This window comes from Simochromis diagramma, unplaced genomic scaffold (genome assembly GCF_900408965.1).
Source record: "Simochromis diagramma unplaced genomic scaffold, fSimDia1.1 OVJJ01000097.1, whole genome shotgun sequence".
Lineage (NCBI taxonomy): Eukaryota > Metazoa > Chordata > Actinopteri > Cichliformes > Cichlidae > Simochromis > Simochromis diagramma.
The window spans coordinates 693,775-703,658 of record NW_024387319.1 but is presented as its reverse complement, the minus strand read 5'-3'; the positions used below and the strand labels follow the sequence as shown (position 1 = coordinate 703,658).

At 43.8% G+C, this 9,884-nt stretch overlaps 1 protein-coding gene and 4 non-coding genes across 5 annotated transcripts; all 5 read right to left on the bottom strand.

Annotated features, from left to right (window-relative positions):
* Window positions 1-1,339: 1,339 nt before the first annotated feature.
* On the bottom strand, window positions 1,340-9,055 carry slc7a14b (solute carrier family 7 member 14b). Its single transcript, XM_040005239.1, has 6 exons — window positions 8,602-9,055; window positions 8,282-8,518; window positions 7,883-8,100; window positions 6,946-7,092; window positions 2,363-2,571; window positions 1,340-2,287 (listed from the first exon to the last, which is right to left on the bottom strand). The coding sequence occupies exons 1-6, from the start codon at window positions 8,900-8,902 to the stop codon at window positions 1,504-1,506; spliced, it is 1,896 nt and encodes a 631-aa protein (XP_039861173.1). The 5' UTR covers window positions 8,903-9,055; the 3' UTR covers window positions 1,340-1,503.
* On the bottom strand, window positions 3,358-3,429 carry trnaa-cgc. Its single transcript has one exon. It is a non-coding gene; the product is annotated as a tRNA-Ala (tRNA).
* Window positions 5,452-5,523, bottom strand: trnaa-ugc. Its single transcript has one exon. It is a non-coding gene; the product is annotated as a tRNA-Ala (tRNA).
* On the bottom strand, window positions 6,411-6,482 carry trnaa-cgc. The gene has a single exon. It is a non-coding gene; the product is annotated as a tRNA-Ala (tRNA).
* Window positions 6,731-6,802, bottom strand: trnaa-cgc. The gene has a single exon. It is a non-coding gene; the product is annotated as a tRNA-Ala (tRNA).
* Window positions 9,056-9,884: the final 829 nt, after the last annotated feature.

Genomic DNA, 9,884 nt, shown 5'->3' with positions numbered 1-9,884 from the left:
GAAGACATGCACCACATGAGTAGTGCTAATAAAAATGCTTTATATAGTATCGGTGCTTGTGCCTGTTAAAAATAACAGGAAATTAACTTTAAAAAGATAAGCATCTCACTGAAGCATGCTCAGTTCGTCTTGATTTAAACAACAGATGGGCGTCTACACAGTCTGGATTCTTTTGAACCTCGGCTGAGCACTAAAGAATAGAAAAAGAATAAAGTAAGATTAAGGCAGGTTTGTTTTGTAACAACACTTCTTCTCACACAAGTCCAACTTGTTTCATTAACGGTTGCTGTCACTGTCAGGTTGTCAGAGGCAGCTGGGTGTTTGTCTACATTCGTGCTCATACAGGTAGATCTTCAAAGGCAGCTGGACTTCTTTTAAGTTCTCAAACACATTTCACTTCTCGTCCAAAAGGTTGCAGAAGCTGGAGTAAAGAAGTCCAGTTGCTTTCGACCCAAACGGGTTAGACTGTTTTGAAGCTTCTGCATCTGCTGTTGGCTTCTCTCAGTGCCCTCCTTCCTCTGCTGATATCTGATCCCAGTTTTCATAAAAGCTTCCACAAATATTAAAATATTGCCTCATACGTACGTTTTATTCACTCTTTCATATTACTCAGTTCTCCTCTTCATCATTAAACCCATAATTGGTCCTTCCCTTGGACCTACTGCCTGTCTCCATATACTGGCCTCCTGCTCCAGACTGGTATCCACACTGGTCCCCATTATCTTCATACTGGCTCTGCTCCTGCTCTCCGCTCTCTTGGTCCTCGTATTGGATCTCGTGTTGATTTCCCTGCTGGTAGTGGTATCCTCTCTCCTCGGGTGCAGACCACCCCTGATACGGTCTCTCGTCCTGCTCCTGGGTGTAAAGGTCGTCACCGGGGGAGAAGGTGTCATCCAAGTGGTCGTCATAGCGCTGGTAGGAACTGGCATGTGCCTGCTGCTCCCGAGCATTCAGCTCCAGCGTGCTGTGCCACACTCCATAACAAATGTAGATCAACAGACCTGAGGATGGATATGCAGTAGAGGGTGGGTCAGTAGGTACAGAGATCAGTTTGTGTAGGATTGTCAACCTTTATGAATTCCATATGAAGAGAATATTTGTCACGAAAATGGAGCTCTTACAAAATCCTGGATACCTCACATGTAAAGCATTTTCTCTCTTCTTTGTTGGGCTTATTGCATCTTTAAAAAGTTTGTACCAAGCATCAGAGCAACCAAAATACCCAACCAGCGAATCAAAAAGCTAGCCAACCAAGCAACGAATAAACCAAGCAAGTAGTCAAGCAGCCAACCAAACAACTTACCTATCAGTCAACAGGTCATGCAACTAACCAGCCAACCAAGCAACCAGATAACAAAACGACTGCTTTATCACCTATCTGAACGAGCAGCCAATTGCAGAACTGGTGTTTTCTCTTTTTAATATATAACTCGATATTTAAATAAACTGATTGTCATTGAATTACTGATTAATGCTCCATTTCAAATCTACAACACTCTATTATCAAGATTGTTTCAGCTCACCTATGAGGCACCAGATGGTGAACCTTGCCCAGGTGAGTGGAGACAGTTTAAGCATGAGGTAACTGTTGACCAATATGGCTGCTGCAGGGACAAAGGGGACACATGGTGCCATGTAGGGCAGGCTCCTGGTGCTCTCTGGTTGCTGTATGATCATAATCAAAAGCTTCGCTAATGACCCTGCCATCATTGTTGCCATCAGTCCAGAAATCACTGCCCCAGCACCTGTGCCCTGCTCAACCCCAAATATGATGGTAGACCAGAGGAGGAAGGACATGAAGAAGAGGGAGAGAGTGCATCTGGTCACTATGCGGCCGGTGGCTGGGGTTGGTCGAACTGACGCATCAGGCATTCCCAAACGCAGCCGCAGGGTGTAGTAATGACCTCCCAGAAGCCTTTTCAGCAGTGAGGGGTGGCCTGTATGAAAATCAGAGTCATCTCCCTCCCCCTCCGTCCTGCCGGTGTGGTAAGAAGATGACCCGTCATTCTCGCTCAAGATCTGATCGTCTTTGGCATCTTCGTGCTTCAGGCCGTCCATGTCCTGAACTTCAGACTCAAACTGATGTGTGTCGGTCTGTTCGTCAGGCTGATAGCGAAGTAGCAGCACGCACACGCTGACCAGAGTGTAAGCCAGCAGGGTGCCAATGGACATCATCTCAATCAGGTCCCTGAGGCTCACCAGCAGAGCGAGGACGGCCGCCAGGCTCCCCGACACCACACACGCCACCGTGGGAGTGTGTGTGAGTGCAGTCACGTGAGACAGAAACCTTAAAACACAGACACAGAAACATGTCTTATTAAAAGTCCTTAAGCTGACTGTGTGTTTTCATGTACCTCCTCACCTGAACAGCAGTCCGTCCCGTGCCATAGCATAGATGACCCTGGGCATCGGAAACAGGGAGCCAAGCAGAGAGACGGTGAGTCCAGCTATAGAGCCCACAGCCACAGTGTACTTCCCCCACATGAAGCCATGCACAGCAAACATCTCCATGAGAGGAGCCGAGACGTCGATCAGGTTATAGGGAACCATGAGAGTTAGGATCACACTCACCTGTTAAATAAAAAAATGCAGGGGTGTGAGAGACTCTATTAGCATATATCTATTATTACAATCACCGTTCTATCAGGAATTAACACTTAGATAAAGGTGATTAAGAGGTCACATGTGATGCAGATATTCTTACAGTATATCTTTCAACTGGCTGATACTGTGTTACATCAGGAGATGTGGCTGTTAGAGTCACTGCACCAACGCTCTCAACAGTGTCTGTGACATTTGGAACATTTGCAATCGAATCATTTCACAAATACAAACTCGTGGAAATACACATACCACAGGGTCAGATCTCTGAGTCTTGTCATTGCACTCTTATTGTAAATACCAGCAGTACTTTTTTTTACAATTTGCATAATGACTGAAACCCATGACCTCCCAGCCCATTGTTCCTTCGGTGGGCTGGTCACTTGGATGAGTGACAAAACGTTTGTCCCACTGAAAACGTTACGTTCAGATGAACAGAGTCATCTTTCGGAGATTTACTTACCTGGATGATTGAGAATGGATCAATACGTTGAAGTTCAGAAGCTTGATGGTATAAAAGCGGTCATGGTGGGGATTGAACCCAGGACATCATACATGCAAAGCTTGCGCTCTACCACTGAGCTACATCCCCTTAAGCAGTAGTATTTATTTGCATCTTAGTTATCCTAATAGTTTTTTGATGATGAAGCACCCAAAGATTCAGGACTTCTCACACATTTGGTGCCATAAAGCCTTGACACATGTCTGCTGTAGTCAAGTCCAGAAGCTTGATTGCCTAGAGACAGAGGTAAAAACTGGAGATGCTGGGGATTGAACCCAGGACCTCATACATGCGAAGCACACGCTCTACCACTGAGCTACATCCCCTTGCTGGTGTTGCAAGTTTCTGACATTTTTATGGCCTCTGGCATGGTAGGTTTTTGTGGTAATTTAATGTGCATCTGTGGTCCTTGAATCTTGTGAACTATTTACTGATGTTTGAGTCTCTTTGTGGCCACTTGTGGTCTGTGTTTTGTTTTGTTTTTTGAGTCGCTTTGTTGTCTACCTAACTAAGATAGTATTAACTGTAGCATGGAAGGCTATAACAAGACTTTGGCTCAAACCTAATGCCCCGGATAAGTTCTAATGGGCTAACATAATACAGGACATTTCCCAGATGGAAAAATTAACCTACACTAAAAGGTTCAAAGAATCCCAATACTGTTTGTTTTGGAGCGTTGGTGACATTTAGAGGCTGTTTGTAATTGTCTATGCATGTATCTTGTTGCCATTTTATGTGATGGACATTTTGACTGCGTGGCTATTTGTTTAGTGTTGATATCTGTGAAGTTTTCTCTCAGCACCCAACCACAATTTGCTAACAGTGACCACATTTTATGAAACATCTCACAAGAGCACAGTGTAGACTGACCAGTGTGGGATATGAAACACTCCACTACCCATCCAAAGATGTGCGCTCCAGCTGAGAAGCTTAATGGCATAAAGTTGAAAGATGCTGGGGATTGAACTCAGAACAGCATACATGCAAAGCACGCACTCTACCACTGAGCTACATCCCCTATTTGGCGACAACCTAAGTGTTGCTAGATGACGCTATCAGTGTAGGCTATAGGTCATCTAGATCATGGTAGTATAAGGAGCTTGGGGGAAAATGAAACCACTGTACTTCATGAAGTTTTGTAAAGATGCGTCACTTCTCATCCAAGAGGCTTTCTCAGTTCTAAAACAAAATGGTGAAGAGTCCTGGGTATTTAAACCCTAGTGAGATTGTCCCTTAAGGAGGTCGTTGACCCACTATTAATCATGTGCCTCATCACATGAGCCAAGGTGTGGAAAAGGCGTGGGTCATCATCAGAGGTTTAGGGTGAAACCACTTTTTCAAGGACTTAGGCTACGTCCACACTAGCCCGGATAGATTTGAAAACAGCGTTTTCGTCTGAAAGCGCTCCGCGTCCACACTATTGTTTTCAGTCGTTTTCACAGAGTTGTGCGTCCACATTGAAACGGATGAAAACGCTCACGTTCCAGTACTGCGCATGCATGAAACGCAAGAAGATTCAGCCTGCCTCATTTGTGTCTGCCGTGTATTTACTTTCCAGCTCTTTGAAACGTTGCGGCAGAATGTCGAGGAAAAGCACCGAGTTTTTTTAAATGGACTAACAATGAGGTGCAGTTGTTGCTGCGAGTAACACAAAAGTACAAAGTTGCAAAAGCGAGTGAGAATGAAAGAATTTGAAGAAAAGCAATCTGGAGCATCTACAGACTGATATGAATCTTTGATAGGGCTGTCAAACAAAACAACTGCTGCATAATGCCCTCCGCTATCTTTGTTTAATTGGTCACATGACTGCATCACATTACTAAAATGTGTCATTTTTTTCAAAAAGTCTCAGTTTTCCTGTCCACACTGTGACGCAAAAGCACCGTTTTCACATGTATGCGTTTTCGAGAGCGTTTTCGAGAGCGTTTTCTCTCGGTGTGGGCGGGAGGCCAAACGGAGAGAAAACGATGCGTTTTCAAACAAAAACGCATTAGTGTGGACGTAGCCTTAATCTGATTCTCCACTGAACTTTTCACTAAGAACAACCTCACCCCTGAAAAATTGCCTCACCATATCATGTCACCGACTGAGGCCACCCAACACATAATTTCTACATCCAAGAGATAGAAGTCACTCTTTTGAGGATGTCAGTGGTTATTTTGAAGGTTTTGTTGTGATTTGGAATCTTTATGTGGTCGTCTTGATGCATGCGATGTATAGACTGACCTATGATCAACCATCTGGGATGATGAGGAAAATCCCAAAAGGGTGGTTCTTTTCATTAACCGAATCAATGTACGCTGCAGTCCCGTCTGGAAGCTTGATTGCCTGGACATCGAGAAAAACTCTGGAGATGCTGGGGATTGAACCCAGGACCTCATACATGCAAAGCATGCGCTCTACCACTGAGCTACATCCCCTCGTAGATGTGTAGCTAACAATTTTATAGCCCATCAGAAGCGCTGGTCTGGTAGGTTTTCGGTGGTTATCTAATGCGCATCTGAGTCTCTTTGTGGCCACTTGTGTCTCTGCGTTTTATTTTGTTTTGTTCTTTGAGTCTCTTTGTTGTCACAAGTCGCTTGTAGTCATATTAAGTGTATTTTTGATCATTTTATCTCATGGACATTTTGAATGTCTGAATCAAGGAGGGGTTCTTAGGACACTTTTTTCACCATCTTACAATGCTGACTGAGCCATTCCCCAGCTCTCTCTGGATGGTACTCATGGCCATTCATCAATGGTCATGATAATTTGCATTTTAATGTTAATGAAACTGACCTCAGGCCCCATTGTTAGTCAGTGGTGCTAGTTTTGGTCATTATGCAGATATGCTGTTTATAAGTTGGGGAAATCTGCAGTCAGCAGAGACTGAAGAAGTCACTTGGATGAAATGTTTCTCCTGCTGAAAACTCAACGTCCAGATGAACAGAATCCACTTTCTGGATTTCCTTACCTCGATTTTTGCGCATGCATCAAGATCATTTTCTAAGTATATTGGGGTTTTTTTTTAGTTACCTTATGTTTCCTAACCACCGAAACATTTGGGACTTATTTATTTACTGATGTTTGACTCTCTTATAGTTCTGATATGCATCTTGTAGTCATTTTGAGCCTCTTTGTGGCCACTTATGTCTCTGTGTTTTGAGTCTTATTTTGTTGTCCTAATCTCTTCTACCTATATTAAGTGTATTTGTGATCATTAGAGCTCACCTCACAAAAGCAAATTATAGACTGACCTTAAGGAAATGAAAAACTTCCCTATGCATGTGCAAGACGTGAGAGCTCAAAAGCTTGATGGCATAAAAGCTGGAGATGCTGGGGATTGAACCCAGGACCTCGTACATGCGAAGCACACGCTCTACCACTGAGCTACATCCCCTTGTTGGGAAAACAGACTTCATCTGTTTCACACATTTTTATGCCTCATCAGAAGGTTTTGGTTTGTAGTAATTTAAGGGCCCTGTGTGATTTAGCATTTATTTGTATCTTAGTTATCCTAATAGTTTTTTGATGATGAAGCACCCAAAGATTCAGGACTTCTCACACATTTGGTGCCATAAAGCCTTGACACATGTCTGCTGTAGTCAAGTCCAGAAGCTTGATTGCCTAGAGACAGAGGTAAAAAACTGGAGATGCTGGGGATTGAACCCAGGACCTCATACATGCGAAGCACACGCTCTACCACTGAGCTACATCCCCATATGTGCTGCATCACACTGTGTAGTTTTATCACAACTGACATCAGGCTTGAACATATCAGGACTAAAAAGGCAGAAGAAATAATCTGATGGGGAAATTAATTTGGCTGAGTTAAAAACAAACATGCTGGACTCTGTACAGACCGACACATAGGCGGTGAGGCAGGTGACCAGCGAGACAGTGATGGCGTAAGGGATGGAGGTGTTGGGGTTTTTGGCCTCCTCTCCTGTCGTTGCAATGATGTCGAAGCCAATGAAGGCGTAAAAACAGGTCGCTGCACCTTGCATCACCTGAACAGAAAGAACGGGTTACTAACAGATCTCACAGTTTACATCTTAAAAAAGTGGACCTATTCTCCTTTTGTTTGTTCTCTGTAATATAAAGATTATGCTAATGCTAGATTCCCATGTTAAACATGGATAATTGTTTAAAATAATGAAGTCAGTGCATTCACAAAAAATTCTAGTCAGTAAAAGGTTCAGGCTTCTGACGTTTTTTTTCCCTTTCTTTTATCTTTCTGATGTCATAGCGTCTGTGGGTTAGCTTTTTGGGAAGTGCATGTCCCCTTTACAACTGATCAAAATGTAAAGTCTTGAACTGCTCGTTTGTTTGCTTTGATGCTTTTGCTTTTCTGACTAGGTGATCTCTAAACCCAAACTTTAGATCTGAGCAGTTTAAAAATGCCTCAGACCTCAGATCAACAGATATTTGCTCAGTGGGTAAAGCTAACGCTAAGCTAACTCATGCAAGATGACTTTAAGCCTTTGTAATTGCACAAAAGTTGACTCTTTAACTTTCACTTTTCAATCTATTTATAAAATTCAATTTAAATTTGCATGAATTCACAACACAGTCATCTCAAGATGCTTTATATAGGAAAGAATATTTGACAGGGAATCCCAGCAATCATACAGTTTCCTGTGACCAAGCAATTGGTGACACTGGGGAGAAAGAACTCCATTTTGACAGGTACAGAAGCACATTCAGAGAAAGGCACCCATCTTCCAAAAAAAAATTTAACCTCTTGATTGGAAGCTGGAAATTAGTTGATAGAGCCCCTTTAGCAAAACAGTTTCTCACCCCCGACCAGCCATACGGGAGGAACTTGCCACCCTCCCAGTTGCTGCTAGAGATGAAGAAGAGTCCGGCGATAATCATGAAGACCCAGACCACCAGGTTGACCACATTCAGGACATTGTTGAAGCCCACAGTGTTACGCACTCCAAGAGCGATTACAGCAGTGACCACCAGGGCAATGAACAAAGCCAGAACGTCAAGATACGTGTCCTCGCCTTTACCTGAGACAGAAGGACAAAGAGTTTAAGCATCAGGTATTAACAATTATTTTTATTATTCAACATAACATAAATTAACTTAGAGGTAAATCTTCTTTGACATAACTGTTTATCCTCTCTAACAGAGAAGTAAATAAACTGCAAATGGTAAACAAATCACAAAAGCAGTTTTGGAGGCACTGACCGAGGCCTCTGACCGTGCCCAGGTGTGTTATCATGAAGTCACTGATGCTGTGATTGGCCAGCGAGTCGAACATGTTGCTGAGAGCTGAAGCCCCTGCCGCTGTGCCGATCAGGTACTCCAGGATCAGGTTCCAGCCAATGAAGAACGCCACAAATTCTCCAACAGTCACATAACTGTAGGTGTACGCCGAACCGGTCGTTTTGGGGACCCGCACACCGAACTCTGCGTAGCACACACCTTCACGCAAAAGACACACATGTGGCCAGATTGTTCTAAATCTTTTGTTTGGTTGGTTAGAATGCTTAAAGACTTTTGCTTACCTGACAGTATGGACGCCACCGCTGCAATTATGAAGGACAGAATGACCCCAGGCCCAGCCATCGCGTTAGCAACCAGCCCCGCAACGACATACATCCCTGTGCCAACACAGCTTCCCACACCGAGGGAGACCAGGTCCACAGTGGTGAGGACTTTGGCCAGCCCGACCGCCGACCCCTCCGCGAGCTCGGTGAGGTCGTCTGAGCTGTGGGCCATGGAGCCCACAGGTTTGGTCCTCAGCAAGCGAGAGTACATGTTGTACCAGGCATCCCCCAGTGATACCCGACCAAGCCACGCCGCCATCGCTAACCCTGGTTAATACCTGTTAATGTTGGTGAGTTGTGCACTCCTTCCAGCTTCCTCCTGTCACTGTCTCATACTTTCACATCATCATGAGTCTCCATGAAACAGAAGTCTAAAGAGGGCGCAGAAACTCTGTGAAAAGAAAAGGAACAGACTGCAGCACTTCATGGATTACAGCGGAGGGTTTGATAGATAACATGATTGGATCTCTTCATTGTGTTCATTTCAGTTTTCTTTGAGGCTCTTTACGATCATTTAAGTCTGTTGACAGCAGTTTGACTCTTTTTTGATTCTTTGAGTCATTTTTTAGTCTATCTGTGGTCATTTGACGAAGCGAAAGATTGCTTGTTTGATTCTACCCCCTGTAGGGTAACATAAGGAAGGGCATCTGCATATAAACTCTGCCAAAACAAAGACACAGAGTTAGCCACTACAGTGCCCTGTTATGACAAGGGGGTAGACGAAAGTAGTTTAAACAAGTCTCTGTGCAGTGATTCTGAGTGCATTTCTGGTCATTTGTTTGTTTTTGTGATTGCGTGGAGTCTCTTTGTGGTTAGGAAGTTCCTCGGGTGGTATTTGTTGTTGTTGTTTCGAATCTCTTAGCAGTTACTTTAAATCTCTTACTTTGAGTATCATAGTAGTCACTTAGTGTCTAATCATTTCTGTATTCAAGCTTTCCAAAAGAAACGTTCACAGCCATTTGAAACTTTGAAGCCTCTGGTCCTGCTGGTGTGCTTTAAAATCGTTCCATGCTAATGAAGCTGGCATACCATCAGCAGTTCTCCTCACTCACTAGAGCGAGACTCCCTCTCTGAAACTTTAATGATGTCCAAGGAGGATCCTGTTTCATGATGGAAAGGTTCGGACATGGAGTCTAAAACTTAATCACGCACAGGCGAACTTCTACACCTACACGTCGAAAGCTCTCATCTGTTTTAGAGCTTCATACTCAAACATACAAGTTCAGTCAACACCTAAACTG